The following is an 18,152-nucleotide window of genomic DNA, read 5'->3' as shown; positions in this document are numbered from 1 at the left end:
CCTTGAATCCTTTCAACAGAACAGTAATGTATCTGATACACAATAATTACGTCCAAAATTCATTCGAAATATTTTGAGTCATTGAATGTTAAATTTTCTAATATTGTCATCATTGTACATAATAATATAATAATCATGAACTACAATGCCCATATTATATGGTTTTCGTACAGCTTCTTTTAGAGATACGATAATAAAAATCAAAATAATATAAACGAAAAAATATTCATGCCCGGCTCACATGAATTCTTCTATTATTTTATTCACAAACCGTGATTATGATACGAAAACCATTAAGTTGTAAAATGATAATGACTGCTTGACCTCAATGATCCTTGATTGTTCTTAGACGAACATAGACGTTCAGATGAAAGGGTGGCATTTAAATTAAAAATTTGTATTCGTAAATATTTAATTTGAAAATTTTCTTCCATCAACGTTTTCCTTTTCGAATAGTCTTTAAAATTTACTATTCTCACCAATTTTATTCGGAAACTGTTCTAACATTCATTGAAATTATATTCAGTGTAACATTTTGTGTCCCTTCCTATAAACAGGTTGAAATTTGAATAAGCAATTTAATAGCAAAGAAATCGTCTTCAAATATGATAAATATTTTACTGAAGTAACAAATATTGCATCTTTAACCTTCAATTTACCGTAACAACATTATACATTATCAATGGTTTTAATTTCGTCTTGATTATGGCGCTACATAAACATCAGATCAAATTTCTTTTATCACATTATTGTGTACCACGCAATAATGAACTGCTTGAGTCAAAAATCATATTAAGTTTTTCAATTCATCTATAATTACTACTTCCATACCATCTACTACAGTGGCAAGATTTTCTAACTGTAATTTATCGTATAAAGCTAGACACTTTTCCAAATTTTCTCCCTTAAGAGATATTTCTCCTTAACTATACTCTCTATAGTCTTTATTTACTACTAGCCTATAATAATCTTTGTAATATCAATAAAATAGAAGGTTATGTCTTTCTATTCTATTCGCGATTAAATATTAAATATAAATTAAATGCGATATTTTTTTATCTTATACATAGAATTGGAAAATAATGTCTATTCCATAATTATTCCAGTGTCTTCATTCGGGTCAATCACCAATAGGTTAATAACAACATTTATATTTTGGTAAGAATCTCCAATTTTAATTAAATCGTTTCTTGCAGCTTTAATTTCAAATATGGAATATCATGTTTCTGACCAATTCTACCACATTTGCATATAAATAATCTTACTTAGAATTTTAACAGTAGCCATAAGTTTTATTGAATTGCCGTGCTATTTTCCTAATACCCTGGGAATTTTATATTCTTTAAAGACTATTAATTAAGTTATTTATGTTACATAATGAAAAAATAGTGCATTTAAACCTGTTATTTTGCAGTAGAGGCGACAAAAGAGAGTTTCTTCATATGTTATTTCAAGAATTGTCGGACCACACAACATAATAAACCATTGCACTTGATAGTTGTGTTAAGTTTTGCACTTTTGCACAAAAATATCCATGATAGTTTTTGATTCTAATGTTTTCCATCATATCACTAGAAATTCAATGAAAATACCAAAAAAGAAAGTCGCAAGAAAAAATCAAATTTGTTTGATCGCTTGAATAGTGTATGCGGTAGTCGCTGCCAGTGGAAACACTCTCATTTAAAAACAGGATCTATCTATACTTACTGTTTACTACTTCCGACAAGAAATATAATTACTGCATCATTTGCTAACGACAAAGCAATATTGGCAAACCACATAAACCCTACCGTAGCAGCAGCATATCTACCACAACATCTTAACAAAATAAACTGGAAAAGAATCTGGGGAATCAAAATTGATGAAGCAAAATCTCTGCAAATAACATTCCAAAAATATAGAAGAGTTACAGCTACAGTAACGTTAAGCGAATGACTACAAACAAACTCCGTAAAGTACCTGGGTATCCATCTAGACAGAGGACTCATCTGGAAAACACTTATCATTATCAAAAGGAAACAGTTAGGAATTGAATACAGCAAACACTATTAGTTAATGTGATGTAAATCCAAATTTCGGTGCAAATTGAACTTCTAGTTTACAAAGTCGCCAAGATTGACCTATGAGATCCAGTTATGGGGGACAACAGCTAAATCTCACCTCGAGATTATATAAAGATTTCAGTCTTTCAGGTTTAAGCACAATCTCCGATGCGCCGTGTTTTATACCTAGCAATGAAATCAGAGAAGATCCTCAAGTGAATTCTGTCAAGTGAATGATACTTAAACAGACTTAACAACCACCCGAACGAGCTAGCAGTAATGCTACTTAACGTCAGTGAACAAATACAAAGATTAAAACTAATAAAACAATTGGAATTATCGTTTTTAATCGTATCTTCATATATATTAAGTTATATTAATTCCTACATAAACAAACAAAATAATTATCAAAGAAAACAGTGAGAAATGATGTAGCTGGACATCAGTACCAAATATTTCAATATAGTGATTGTATGGGTAGATGCATAGATGAAATTGAAAGAAGGTTGCTTTAACTTTGGTCTTCCCAATCATCTCATACAGCTCAGAATAATGAACAATTAGAGCTAGGGAGCGCAAATATATTGATTCGTTTGAAATGTGATCCTACAGGAGATTCTTTAGAATTCCCTAGACTGCGAAAAGACCTAATCAGTTGATACTGGAAGATTATAACCAAGAAAATATCATCATTATGAATGAAAGATGTGTTGCAAATTTTGTACACGTAGTTAGAAAACAAGATGATAATATAGAGAGGCTAATAGTCATATGAGAACTACAGGAACTTACGCCAGAGTATCGAGAAATATGGAGAGAGACAATGTAAAAAGGAATAAAGAGATTTCAAAGAGGTCACAACTCCTATGACTGAGAAAACGAACAGAAAGATATCTCAAAGAGATCAGTTTCGATGTAGCTTGCATCAAAATGTATTAATTCTCTACCATTTGCTCTAATTAGTGCTCTATTCATCTGTTGGTTTTTAATGACAACAACGCATTTGGAATTCAATCTTTCGATGATTGGATTTAATTGGCGTTATTTCTAGTGTCATGCTTATCATGTTATATCTTTTTAAGAAGATAGATTTTGACTTTTATAATTTTTATATCGTGTAAATAACTATGTCATGCCATAATCTGAAATGATATTTGTATATCTAGAGATAATTATTTAATGACTTGTACGACCACATCAATATCCTTTCCAAATTTATTCCTAAATCTCGATATAACGTTTCGTAAACAATTTCCACCGTCACCAGTAGCTGAATTCACTATTTTAATGCAAGAATGAAACGTTAAACTTATTATCTATTACAAATTATACCTACAAAACATGATAAAAAAGGTACTTAGTAATCAATGTAGTGTACAGAACACATTTCTCAACTGACGCCACTGGATAAAGCACATCCTCAGCCTACTATTCGTAATATATGTAACACTGAAACGAGCCTGCACTCTTGATCTCTAGATTTTGATTATCAGTTCGTATTGAAATTCGAGAAATGTGATTGCTCTTGGGACAGTTTCGTTAATTCTATTTGCATCTGCATATTTATTAACAGGAAATGGAAAATCGTAGAAATAGTAAATAGTTTGTCGAGATGATGTGAAATAGTTGCTGATGATTGTGGTGTCGGTGGTCTCACAGTGAATTTTCAATCAAGATTGTCGGTTTGATTCAAATGAGGAAAACGCTAGGATCTATAAGTGATTCAAAATGACTATGATTAGTTGATATATGTTTACTTTTGAAATAACTTATATCCATAAACACTCTTTCTGGCATTTTCAATAAGTAAGTAGTCGATATAGATTTTAGTACATCGACCGTTACTTAAATAAATCCACATAAATTACCGTTTATGTTGAAAATATAAGTAATGATTGTAAAAAATCGAAGTTCTTGCAAAATTTCTTAAAAAAAATACTATTGCTACAACTATTATTGTAATGAATCATCTTCTACATGATTCGTTATATTGTAGTTGGCCAGCTAAGACAGAATGGAAGAGAAAGTTTAATAACAAAAATCTACGACATCACCAAGGAAATATAGGAAAAAATCAATGCGCTCACATACCATTCCATTCCTGAAAACGGAAGAGTCCAAGCTGTGCGACAGTTATAGATCAATAACACTCCTAAACATAACTAAAAAAAGATAAACTAGTCGAATATATTTAAGAGAAACTCGGAAACTATCAGCAGGGTTTCAGGGCCGACAAATCAACAATAGACGCAGTGCATATGATGTCACAAAGAGAAGAGAAGTTCTATGAACATGGAATGGACCTGCATGTGAGGTTTATGGATTTTAAAAAGGCTTTTGATCAACTGGGAAAGAATAGAGGAGGCAATGTGAAAAGGGGATATTCTCACAACTTGTTGAATTAGTAAATATGGTGATGAACAAGAAAGGTGATTCGAGTACAAAAGGTGTTAGGCAGGGGAAAGGTCTCTCAACGACTCTGTTCAGCAATAAATCGAGTAATAAATGAGATAGATGTGGGAGAGACTTCAACTCAAACCAGTACGCAGATAGTAGGATGAGCGGATGAGCTGGCGCTTATGGCAAGGAATAAGAATAGCTTCAAAAAATTTATAATGCAATTGCTGGAAAAAGCCGGTTAAATAGGGTTCAAGGTGAATGTTCAAAAAACAAAGTACATGCTGGCGACTAGAAGAAGGACAAATAAAAAAAATTAGATCATTCTGGGAGGATATAAATTGCAAAGACTGAAATATTTCAAGTGCTTGACTGTGACAAGGAGATATGTGACGTTTCTAAGGAGTGAAGATTTGAGCACAAACACAAAGTTAAAAACATTCGGGAATTATACCAAACATTACATATGGAGCTGAAACTGCGTGCCTGTCGAGAAAGGACAAGTATGATATTCGAATAATGAAGAGAAAGATCCTAAGGAAGATATTGGGATCTGTCAAGATCAATGGAGGATACCTAAGAAGGTTCATGAACTACAAGATCAAGAAAGATGAAAATATGGTGACGGTTATAAATAACCAAAGGCTTAAACGGTTTGGATATATACATAGAAGAGATTCGAATAATAATAGAGTGGAAGCCAGCCATAGATTGACCCAAAGCACTCTGGGAGCGACAATTAATGCAGGATATTGCAGCGTAAGGGGGTGAGGAACTGGAGAAAAAGTCGTGGAGGATAGAGAGGAGTGGAATCCACAGAACACGAAAAGGCTGCTATCATTCACAAGCGATGTAATGCCAATATAGCATGTGGAATCCTCAACTACATAGGTGATGGTTTATATTTAATTTACATTCAATAAAACAAGTCTTGTTAGGAAAATGATTTCAGTTATTCTCAAAGTAACCACTACATACTTCAATGCACTGAAGATTCTTTAACTTTGAAGCTGGAAGCTAGTCATATCAAAGTGGTCCTCGTATTAAGTAATGTGCTAAATTTAAATTGTGTTTTATGATCATTTTGCTCAAAAAGAATGCTTTTACCAAAAAAACATCAATGAGATTCACAGAATATAGAGTTGTGGGATATAGATGGTACTCTAAATAAACTGTGGTTGTTTTTTGTATCAAAATAATTGCGAGATCTATCGATTGAAAATGAAAAAGGTGTTTATGTTGATACTTTTATCTAAGGAGGAATATTTTGGTTAGATCTCACTTTCGTTCCCTCTGTGTTGTTAACTCAAGAAATCGGCATCAAAGTCTACGCCCAAATTATCGATTGTACCCCTTTTGAAGAACCATATCTATACATTGTTCTTCTGTTTGTTATTATATTTTCCAAGAAATGAGTTTTTCTAATTTATAGTCCCAATTATTCACGATATGATTTGGATTTAATACAAAATTATTATTTCAGGACACAACTTTCAATCATTTTTAACTAACCCTCTTATATAAATGAGAGATTTTGATTGTGATACATATATTGCTAGCTTTATCTTTTTTCGTCAGTAATAAACCAGAATATCAAACTGAATCATATAATTCGTATCTAAATGTTAACCAATTTTTTTTTATAAATTATATATTTGATGTTAGTACTAACGGTAAACAATTTACAATACCATATGTCGCTAAATTACATATAAAACATTTTATAATTTACCAAAACCTGTTTATATTTTAATATCCCACTTCAAAATAAATTTCCTCGCGTTCCAATTAACTGTTATTTCTGAAAAATAAACTTCATATTATAATGGGTAACAAGCTGGTAAATGTTGTATAAGGTACTTTCATACTTTCGGCCAATATTAACTAATGTTAAGTTAATAAATATAATAGATTATGATTTTATTTTCTTTGTTACAGAAACATGTCTTCAAAGCGAAAATCTCCTCCAACAAAATTACACGAAGGCACAAACTCAACAGATCTTACGATACCAGGACACACAGGAAGCGGTAGTGAAGGAGGAGGCTTGACCGATCTCGACGAAACGAGCAGCAACAATCTAAGCGATATTTGCGAAGAAGACAACAATACCATGGTGCACAATTCCAACGCTTTTTACAAATTATCGGAATCATCTTCACCAGGTAGCGTATCACCTAGCGAAGGTGAAGATATGGAAGAAGACAGAACTCCTCCTAACAAAACTCCAAGAATAGGGGAGCCTCATATATTCGTTTCTAGTAGCATCCAAGCATTATCGTTGCATACGGACCACGAAAGACGACGGAATTCTTCGGAGTGTAGTAGTCCTAGTGCCGAATTTAAAACAAACAGTTATAATAATAACAATAATAACAATAGTTTAGTTAATAATAATAGTTCCTCGCATCCGTTGAAACGAACTATGGACGATGTTCTGAAGAGGCTGACGTCGAAAATTAATCATAGCACTATTAGGGAAGAAAAGCGGCCAACTCCCAGCTCGACGCCGAATTCTGTTAATAATTCGTAAGTATTTAATTGTTAAGTATAATTAAAACTAAACAAGTCAGAATCAAAAACAGTTTCAGCCACAATAATAATTAATTTGATACTACTTTACAAATATTTAGGTGATATGGAGGGCTGTACATGAATTGGAACGAAGACTTTGCTAACTAAATTATGAGCGTTTTTGTAGTACGATTGTGGCAAAACCCAACACCAAAGTGTACTAACTCATGTATTTATCGTCTGGGAATTAATAAGTTTAAATTTTCAGAAACATTAAATTAATCGATTTTAAAAATCTATATTCAAACTGATGTTTGATAAAAATATCAAGGTTAATAATAATATTTCTATCAAGCGTCAATTTGAATATTAATTTTTAAAATCGATGAATTTAGTGTGTTTCAAAAGAAACCAAATCTAAAAATCGTAACTAATCAATTCCGAGCCGATAAACTCAAAAATATTCGGAAACTAGAAAGTATATTAGAGTTAGTACACTTTGTTATTCGATTTTTCCACAATACATACATAAATATAACAAATTATATTAGTGAAACTAGTTCAGTACTTCGGTACTTACACACAAACGTGTGCAAAGGTGTCAATTTAATACAAAAGTTTGCTTGAAAATGTTGATCACTCAAGGCAGAAGATTTGAGAAAAATGCAAACAATTTCTGATTTGTTTGGTATTGAAAACCGCTAGATAAAATAATTTAGCTAATAGATATTTTCCGCATACAGGGTGCTTCTAAATTCATGCGACAACATTCAGGAGGTGATTGCTCATATGAAACTATGATGGGTCTTTCCTATAACAAAATTTTTTTGTTTCCTAAATTTTAGTAATGCTAGAAACTTGAAATTCTGTAATTTTTGTACACTTGTGAAGGACTAACCATGGGTACTTTTTCAATATTCAATACGAGGGTAAAAGTAACAATAGGAAATACTCAAATATTTGAACATGTACGGTATTTCATGTATTTTGGCTAGAGGTGGTTATTTCTAGCATTTATTATGTATTAAATTTCACATATTTACTGTTTTCCACTGAATTTATTAAAAAAAATCATAAAATGGAGAAAATTGAAAAAAAATTAACAATAAAAAATATCTTTGATTTACACAAGGATTTCAATTTATGATTTTATTTAATATTGAAATTAAGTAAGGGCTACCTTACAGAATTTCAAATTTCTAGCTTCACTGAAATTTTATAAAAAAAATTGAAACTCAATTCAAGTCATCACCTATTAAGGGTCATATCTCGAAAAGGGGCGGGCTGAGGAAATTTTGTTCTAGGAAAGATCCATCTTAATTTCATACAATCAATCACCTTCTGAATTCTTTTGCATGAATTTATATATGTTAAGTGCCCGTTAAGAAGTAATGCACTGAATTTCTTTTCTGAAATCCACCCAGGTGGCAAATACAAATATACTTATTAGAAAGTTTTCCACTGGAACTTTGTTACGCATTTGAGCTACTTCATTTTTTGTTAATAGTATTACGTCGTCTACAAACAAAATTTGTACGGCATTTTAAACTGTTTTTGACTAAATTTTGTCTGTACCTGATAGAAATAATTAATTAGTCACGTAAACTATACAGCGGCGTTTGTTCTAGAAGAATCGAAAGTTGAAAGAGTGAAATCTTCCAAAATGCAATCCTGGTTCATCTTTAGAACAATATTTGTGGAACCTCAATACCCGTCAGTGAAATGGAACGACTAATGAACAATCTTATTGCACTGCGCAGAAGCAACATGTACTTCTAACAAACCAATAGATGTCTCTGTCGAGACGAAATAAAAGTAAATAATTGATTATCAAGTATTCTCATTAAAAATATCTCGAAAATATAGTTCAATCGGCAGAGAAACCGTACATGTAATGACTAGCGAATTGAACTCTCTGGTAGTGTGTGTTTCTCTTGATGATCTTGATGGGTACCTTAAAATGTATATTAGAATGATTTTCTGTCTCTTTGTAGGAGGTTATAATACTAACATTGTTTTCTGACCCATCAGATGCTTTTAACGGAAGATATTCATGTCCAGATTGATATTAGGTCGAATTTATTTATTTAAGTGGACGCTATATTGTAAGTGCCGAAATAAATTTCATTTTTCAATTGAATAATGAACGTGTAAAACAATGTTTTCCCAAGCAATGTACGGCACTGTTGCTGTTACATTGTTACAAAGTAGTAAAGCGTTGGGAGTTGTGACATTTGTTGTGGCTTCGTAGGCGTTCCTCCTTTATTGGTAGAATCTGTTAAACAAGTATAATACAAGAAAATTTTATACTATACATTCAATTCATACAAATTGTTTCTACAGATAAAATAATATATACACAACTAATTGATTATAAAAAATATAATTTATTGGTCGTAATAATAAATTTACATAATTGTAATACCCCGATGAAAGAATAATTGCATCCAATCCAATTTCTTTTAATATTTACTTCCTATGAAACCTTAATGCACGTCGAGGGATTTGTTTTTTATAAAAAACCACGTTCTTCTAACTACTCTGATATCACGTGGAACTACATCAGATAAGAATCAGTGTTACCTGATTTTCCAGGAACCTCTCGAAGTTACTCAACAATTATCCGGTGAACAGAATATTCTATATCTGGTTCCATAGGACCAGATACGAACTAGAACAGTTGAACGGAGGAGTACCACTTAGAGTACTCATCCTCCTTATGATATACAACATCTAAACGGCTAATTTTCCTGTGACCGATATCTACGCAATCAACACTACTACCAGTAGTACCTAATCGGCGATTATATCGCAAAATTTCAGAAAACTATGGATAAAAATCGATCACTGATATAAACATACTGATACACAATAAACTTGAGGAGCGCTCTTCAAAAATAACAGATATAAGAAGACAACTTGGAGGAATAACAAATTATCTCGACGATTAAGACCTGGGTTATTTATTGATGTTCAAGGGCCATGTCGACTACCTAGTGAAAAAGACGAGGTAGCGAAGGAAACGAAAGGAAGGCGTTATATCCTGAAATTGAAAATCAAGTTCAATGTCATCTATATACTATTCATACAGCACATTTTGTAGAGTCACCGAAAGTGCTCTGGAACAATCCTAAGTTCTAGTTAATGGAGCTGACGAACTAAAACCTTTTACTGTCTTTTTATCTTCTTCTTCGGCATGTACTATTTATTAGATATGATAATTATCTTCCTATTTATTTATTTCTTATTGCTATGAAGTGAGCGTACCTCTTAATGATGTAAATTCGAATGTGGTTGGGACTTTTAAATTTGGACCCGTCTTCATACTATTCAATGGTATTCTTTTTTTCTGTAGTAATGATTTTATCTCACTCTATTCCTCATTTTGTCTGGTACCTTTTTGGCTCTAAAGCACGTGATGATAAATCCCTCTGGTCGTATACCTGGGAGATTTGGATTGCGGCTTCAATTTGTCCCTACGAGATTTCTGTACCATATTAGAGCAATTTTTTCTTTATATTATATCTCATTTTTGTGTCAAGATTGGGTATCTGTTCTCAAACTTCTTTTTGGCGTCAATTAGTCGCTCTAGGAGTTAGTAAATCGTTTGATTCCAGTTCAAGTAAGATGTTAGTCCTTCATTGGATATTCTCTTATATTTAATGCTTTTTTGATAGCTTCCAAATATAAACAAAGCAGAAGGAAGAATGTTTTTTCAGATTTTCGTTCCATAAGGTTACTTTCCTTTGCTCTAATTTTCAGTACTTAATTAGTACTATATTCCAATGAGAACATTTGCCTGAAATAATCTGTGATAGACAACATGGCGTTTTATTGTGTCTAAAGAAATTACGTAACCATTCAATTTCCAACTTGATAATACAATTACGATAATATAATTTATTGTTATTGTTAATTAGAGTATGCAACGTTAATGAATGTGTCGATTAAATTATAGAATATTATAAAACGGAAAATAAAATAGGTTATATGGCTTATCATCAACCACTATATCTACGAAAGGTCAAGGCGACGACAACTAATATTATAATATTTTCTTAATGACATTGTAAATGTTTTTTAACACGTGTATTGGATTCGGCTAATTGTTTGTTACTTAGATAATTCGAGATATTATCAAAATCAAAAATGATCCTCTCAAGAAATTGTATGATAAGCATCTATGCTTTGATCAATTCTGTGGAACTGTACAAGATATGATATTTATTTGAAGAGATTTGTGTAGCTAAATAAAAGAGGTGGATATAATAAATTGTCATTTTAGCACAAAAAAAGAGGAATGATACATCTTAAGATGAATTTGCGTCCAAGCTTTAACATTAATGTTGAAAAATTTGTCGCGAAAATCCTATAAAATCTCGTGTCTGTATTATAAATTATTCAAGGTCATTTTTTTACGATTATCTTGGTTTGCTCAAGTTGCTCAAATGATATGAACATCTAGTTTCACAATCGTATAACATAAAATTTGCGACAAAATTTCATTTAAAACGTTTCTTATGTACTCAACCGTAAGCGAGTCTCAAAAATGACCGTTGTACGGTCTATGAATTTAGTGCATTACTTAATTATAGCTCTGCGTAGAAGATCTCATCCTACTTACAATTGTTTTTTTCAATTATTATTGTATACGAGGGCTACTCATGTTTTCAGATATGGCAACACTGATGTGAATATGTCAAATGTGATATTGCCATATAAAGTTTGACATTTTTAATAGTGAACGTACTCAGAACGTGTTATCACACGAGTTGTTTACGGATACTTGAAAATTTATCTTAGTCAAAAATGGAATTAAATTGTGATAATTTTCTATGACGGTGATTGAACAGCAGTGCGCTGATCAACTCGCTTCGACATTTGGTGATAAAGCACCATCTCGAACCACTGTGGTCGCTAAAGGATGAATGTCGTGAAGGTCGACCAAAATCGCCATATAACATCGATTCTGTGCGTAAACTGATATTGAAAGATCGTCATGTGACATAACGTGAGATTGGGGAATACTTGGGCTTGAGTTCCACTCGCAAACATTCAATATTTCTTGAACATTTTGATGTCAAAAAGATTTGTTCGCGTTAGATATCGTATAATTTAACATTCGCCCAAAGAATGCTCGTATCTAGTGGTGCAAAGAAATGCTGAAAACTTTCAATTGCGTGTCTTCAACAGACATCTATAATCGAAAAGTTTCAGAAAATTTTCGGTCTTTTAAGATGAGCCATATCTAATAAAATTGTTCGCGCATAAAGCACTTCGAGGCAAATGGTACCAACCACAGGTATCAACCGTTCAATTAGAGCAGCTTAGAACGGTCAATTCTGAACTGTACACCAGCATTTGTTTGGAAAAAAACGCGAGCTCACACCCATCAGTTTAAATAAAAGCGGTTTTGAACAGTCAAAATATCGAATTGATGGGTTATCCGCGGTACATTCCTTGTTTGACACAAAATAAATTTAAATCACATCTTTTGGGTACCTCAATCGGAAAGGAAAAAATGCTTGTACAATTGGTTCAAATGCATCCAAAATATATTGATTTCAATAAAGGATGTTTTGAAAAACAATAAAGTCACATCCAATTATAAATTATATTATTATATTATATATATTATATTATATTTTTATTAGTTTATCTCAAACATCTCACAACGCGTTGTAAACTCAGATTGAAATTTGTAAAAATTCATCCGCATTATTTCGGCTATTGAGCAGAGTACTCACAATACATTTTGGGCCAATTAACAAATCTCATGAGAAATTTGGCAACAATATTCAAATAAACACTGTAGGGTTTAATGATCGATCTACACTTCTTCTCGAAGATGACTATTAATAATTATTAACTGAAGTTGAAGAAGCCCGAAGATTCCGATAATCAGGAGGCGCAGTTTCATCTAAATAGTATGCTAAATATTGCACAAAACAAAAAGTTACAGCTGAAATATATACCGACAATGATGATATTAAATACTTGTCATAAAGGATAGAAACGTAGTCACTTATTGAAATTAAATTAATCTCATATAAAATTTATATTTGCGTTATTAGGCACTATAGAAAACGCGTAGTGGTAGTGAGTGGCACGCTCCAATCAGTGGCCGAAATAATTTATTGCAGTAGCGGGAATAATGCGAATACATGGACCCACAATGCTATCTGAGTATAAGTTCACATTTACCGAATTCTTCATATATATTTAGAGAGATTGTCTCAAAATTTGATCGTGTTCTTTTTTCTCAGTCTAAGTTCTCACCAGTATCAATTACCTTCGCCCTCGTGTTGTACAAAAGAATGGATTTTTGTTAAAAAAAGTGGTTATAAGTCAAAACACAACCATTTATTTAAAATAGTTAATCAAAAACTACTTCTCATGACTCGATAAGTTAAAGTAAAAAGTAGACGCTTCATGCGTTAAGTTTTCAAAGTAGATCCAATAATTTTATGTAGATCGAAAAAATTTACATGTTGAAAATAGTATAAAACACCGGTGAAATTATTATATTGAAGCATACATATTAGCATTAAAGGTGGAGATCAAAGAAATTTAATTTACCAGAGACGTGAATTTAAATCGTTGTAAAAAACTGAATATTTTAATGATATTAATACAGATTAAAACGTATTGCATCCTAATAACAGTTTAAACAGTAATAAACGTTTAGAAAAGCGTATTCGGTACTAATATATATTTATACTTTATCAATGAATTGACTAACATAGAAATACCTTGTTTAAATTGTGATCACAAATACATTGGTCAGTCTGAGAGGTCACTCACCAATCAGATAACCACTCACAAAAGTGATAAACTGATAGATGCCTTCTATAGAGTTTGCGCCAAATCGTGCGTTTAATACCCGCAATAAAATTTTAACTTCTGTTACAATGTGCTAGCTTGTGATCGTGGTTGTCATGAATATTAGACAACTCTTGACGGCAACCTAACCTAAGAGTGGTGGCAATATTTGTGGTAGAATTTTAACCCATTGCAAGTGTGCATTATTATGTTATATGGGTTAGGTACTAAATTCCAGGCGATATCCTCGTCCCGAGTTGACGCATCCTTATCTAAACGGATTATAAATCATAACGAGTTGCAGCGCACCCCTTCTATGGATTACAAATCTGCCTAAACTTAGAAACTGAAAATAACTACAAAAACACATTATTTGAATTTTTTAACAAAAATTGCAACGAACAAAAAAAATATATAGATTATGGTATATTTTCCCATACTAACTGACGTATTCTTAACTGGTTGGCTGGAGATTACAATAAAGAATTCCTTTAAAATTCCACCAAACATAGAAATTAACTTTTTCGATTGTAAGTCAGGTTTTGACGTAAATTGCATTGTTTTGCTTGTGTCCAACGATTATGGCCGTTCTTCGAAATAAGTGTGTGTAAATACAAAATCACTTTTCCGCTTGGAAGTAAAGCTTTGGCGTAAATTACATTGCTGTGCTTTTGTTCAACGAGTGTGGCTGTTCTTCGAATTAATAGGAGGTCGACAAAAACTCACTTCATCGCTTGGAAGTAAAGCTTTGGCATGAATTACATTGCTGTGTTTTTGTTCAACGAGTGTGACCGTTTTTCGAAATAATAGGAGGTCGACAAAAACTCACTTCATCGCTTGGAAGTAAAGCTTTGGCATGAATTACATTGCTGTGTTTTTGTTCAACGAGTGTGACCGTTTTTCGAAATAATAGGAGGTCGACAAAAACTCACTTCATCGCTTGGAAGTAAAGCTTTGGCGTGAATTACATTGCTGTGCTTTTGTTCAACGAGTGTGACCGGTTTTCGAAATAACAGGAGGTCGACAAAAACTCACTTCATCGCTTGGAAGTAAAGCTTTGGCATGAATTACATTGCTGTGTTTTTGTTCAACGAGTGTGACCGTTTTTCGAAATAATAGGAGGTCGACAAAAACTCACTTCATCGCTTGGAAGTAAAGCTTTGGCATGAATTACATTGCTGTGTTTTTGTTCAACGAGTGTGACCGTTTTTCGAAATAATAGGAGGTCGACAAAAACTCACTTCATCGCTTGGAAGTAAAGCTTTGGCGTGAATTACATTGCTGTGCTTTTGTTCAACGAGTGTGACCGGTTTTCGAAATAACAGGAGGTCGACAAAAACTCACTTCATCGCTTGGAAGTAAAGCTTTGGCATGAATTACATTGCTGTGCTTTTGTTCAACGAGTGTGACCGGTTTTCGAAATAACAGGAGGTCGACAAAAACTCACTTCATCGCTTGGAAGTAAAGCTTTGGCATGAATTACATTGCTGTGTTTTTGTTCAACGAGTGTGACCGTTTTTCGAAATAATAGGAGGTCGACAAAAACTCACTTCATCGCTTGGAAGTAAAGCTTTGGCATGAATTACTTTGCTGTGTTTTTGTTCAACGAGTGTGACCGTTTTTCGAAATAATAGGAGGTCGACAAAAACTCACTTCATCGCTTGGAAGTAAAGCTTTGGCGTGAATTACATTGCTGTGCTTTTGTTCAACGAGTGTGACCGGTTTTCGAAATAACAGGAGGTCGACAAAAACTCACTTCATCGCTTGGAAGTAAAGCTTTGGCATGAATTACATTGCTGTGTTTTTGTTCAACGAGTGTGACCGTTTTTCGAAATAATAGGAGGTCGTCAAAAACTCACTTCATCGCTTGGAAGTAAAGCTTTGGTATGAATTACATTGCTGTGCTTTTGTTCAACGAGTGTGGCCGTTTTTCGAAGTAATATGGTGTTAATAAAAACTCACTTTTCCGTTTGGAAGTCAAGCTTTGACGTAAATTGGATTGTTTTGCTTGTGTCCAACGATTATGGCCGTTCTTCGTAATAACAGGGTGTCAATACAAAATCACTTTTCCGCTTGGGAGTAAAGCTTTGGCGTGAATTACATTGCTGTGCTTTTGTTCAACGAGTGTGGCCGTTCTTCGGAATAATATGATGTTAACAAAAACTCACTTTTCCGCCTGGAAGTCAAGCTTTGACGTAAATTGCATTTTTTTGCTTGTGTCTAACTAGTGTGGCCGATATTCGTGTTGTATTGCTTGGCATGTTTTCAACAATTGTGTCGTTCTTCAGATAACATAGAGTATCAATTTTCTTCGTTGCATATTTATAGTAAAATGAGCGATAGGAGAACCCACTTTCCATGTGTTTGAACTAAGTTACCGAAATTGATTGCAGTAGTTTTTGCGCACAGTTTAATATGTCGCTAGTTCATGTTTTTTTGCTTTATTGGAAGTTATTCAAAAAATTTTAAAAAACGACAATATTTTATTACTACATCTACTATTTATTTAAAAAGTTAAGTGTTTTCATTTCGAATTTCACACATTGTTTACAAGAATTTGTGACATGTGTTAACATCTATTGTCTTCGATCCAAGAAGCATATACATTTGAAAAAAATTTCCTATTAAAAACTGTGGCAATGATTTGTGTATTTGAATTACCTACGCAAACAGTCTCATGAATAGAAATACCGTTTCTAACTTGCAAAAAAATTTTTGTTATCTTCATATCTAAATTGTACAAGAAAATTAAAAGCAGTGTCATTGGTGTAGAGAGATCAAACGAAACGAAAGCGCGGAGACGTTTTTTTTTTTTTTAAGATTGTGACACAACGATCAAAAGAAGAAATTACATTGTTGAAAAGAATACGGAGCTTTCACGGGATTTCATTTCAGATAACTGAAGATGAGAGAGATTTTTAGTCTAAGGTTTCTTGAGGTATACAGATGCCGGTTTGTTATTGTTGGAGGATAACATTCCTGACATTTTTATACGAACGGTTTATAACCTATAGAATGTCGTACAAACTTCTCGTCTATTTCAAATTTCTACCAAAGGGAACAAAAAGTAAAGTCATTTCCTTGAATTGAATTGAAGTGAATACATATACATTTCAGTCAATAATATAAGATAATGTCTCGGAATTTCATTCGATACTGTTAAGAACAAGCTTGATTGCTCCACTAGATTCCCAATTCCCACTTTGCTTATGTAACAGACATAATTATGTCTTGTCAGTCTTTCTCGGATAAAAATTCTAGATATTCCAGTTTTTGGGACACACATGGTATGTCTTCCACATACGCCTGTAGCATGGTAAATGCTTCTGCGTGAAGTTTTTTGATTGCGAATTAGAGATCTGTACAACCAAATTATAAATGCTTTTTCTTATTTCCAGCATTTTTTTAACTTACTTTTTACTTATTTCTATAGGTACTTACTGATCGACACTTTTCTATTTTATTCTATTCCTAGATAAATTATTGTTCTTTGGTATTTTTACAACGCTTATTTGTTGCAGAGATGTGGAGCCAACTGCAGCCATCCATCAAGCCCTATCTGGGGATAATATTATGGAAAAGGATAGGAAATTGTCTGAATTGATTTTTCAACTACAGATGGTTAGGGAGCAGCTACTTCAGCAGCAACAGGAACCAGTTAAGGTGAGTTTTTTCAAAAAATTCCATGTTGGGTAGTGCTTTAGAGATAAGGAAGGTTTTCGCCGTTAGTACATCGATTTTTATATAATCAAGATACTATCTGAACTCGTTTTTCACACAAATAACTGTATACCAAATATGGATTGCAGATGTATAATTGGGGGAAAACTGAAAAAATTTCCATCTGTAAACAGTAAATTGTTGTTTGAAGTCTTAAATAGCATTTTTATGGCAATTGGAAAAAAATGATGTGCTCTGGGTTGAAAAATTTGAAGTTTCACTTAACCTATATAGTTGAGAAATAATAATAATAAAATAAAACAAAATTTCTAGCTTCCATTAACAAATAGTGGCAAAGGCTGATACCTAATTTTTAAGGTGTGGCAACACTGATATGAATATGTCTATTCTGACATTGCTATTGACATTTTTAATGGTGAACGTACTCATAACGTGTTTCATGCGCGTGCTATTTGATTGCTTTAGAGGTATTTGAAACATCATCTTTCAAAAAATGGAATTAAATCACGTGCATTGATTTTTATGACATTCGACTTTTGGTGATGAAGCACTATCTGGAGTCACTATGTTTTGCTGGTTTTCCAAATTCAATCGTGGTCAATCGGATGAATTTCGTGAAATCGTCTGTGACATACCGATTGAGGCATACTTGGGGATTAATTTCACTCGCATCCAATATTACTTACATGAAAATTT

At 32.8% G+C, this 18,152-nt stretch overlaps 1 protein-coding gene across 2 annotated transcripts in view; it reads left to right on the top strand.

Moving 5' to 3' along the window:
• Nucleotides 1-18,152, top strand: part of LOC130447798 (transcription factor SOX-13) — a 228,878-nt gene that overhangs the window by 75,104 nt on the left and 135,622 nt on the right. The window contains exons 1-3 of one of the 2 annotated variants that reach the window (XM_056784821.1): nt 5,155-5,330; nt 6,378-6,968; nt 17,297-17,438. In XM_056784821.1, the coding sequence (XP_056640799.1) occupies nt 5,308-5,330; nt 6,378-6,968; nt 17,297-17,438 (756 nt within the window). In that variant the 5' untranslated portion in view covers nt 5,155-5,307. Of the gene's footprint in view, nt 1-5,154; nt 5,331-6,377; nt 6,969-17,296; nt 17,439-18,152 lie in introns of those variants that run through there. The other variant, XM_056784820.1, reaches the window with a different exon arrangement.

Source organism: Diorhabda sublineata, chromosome 8 (genome assembly GCF_026230105.1).
Source record: "Diorhabda sublineata isolate icDioSubl1.1 chromosome 8, icDioSubl1.1, whole genome shotgun sequence".
NCBI lineage: Eukaryota > Metazoa > Arthropoda > Insecta > Coleoptera > Chrysomelidae > Diorhabda > Diorhabda sublineata.
This window is presented reverse-complemented; position numbering and strand designations above follow the sequence as displayed.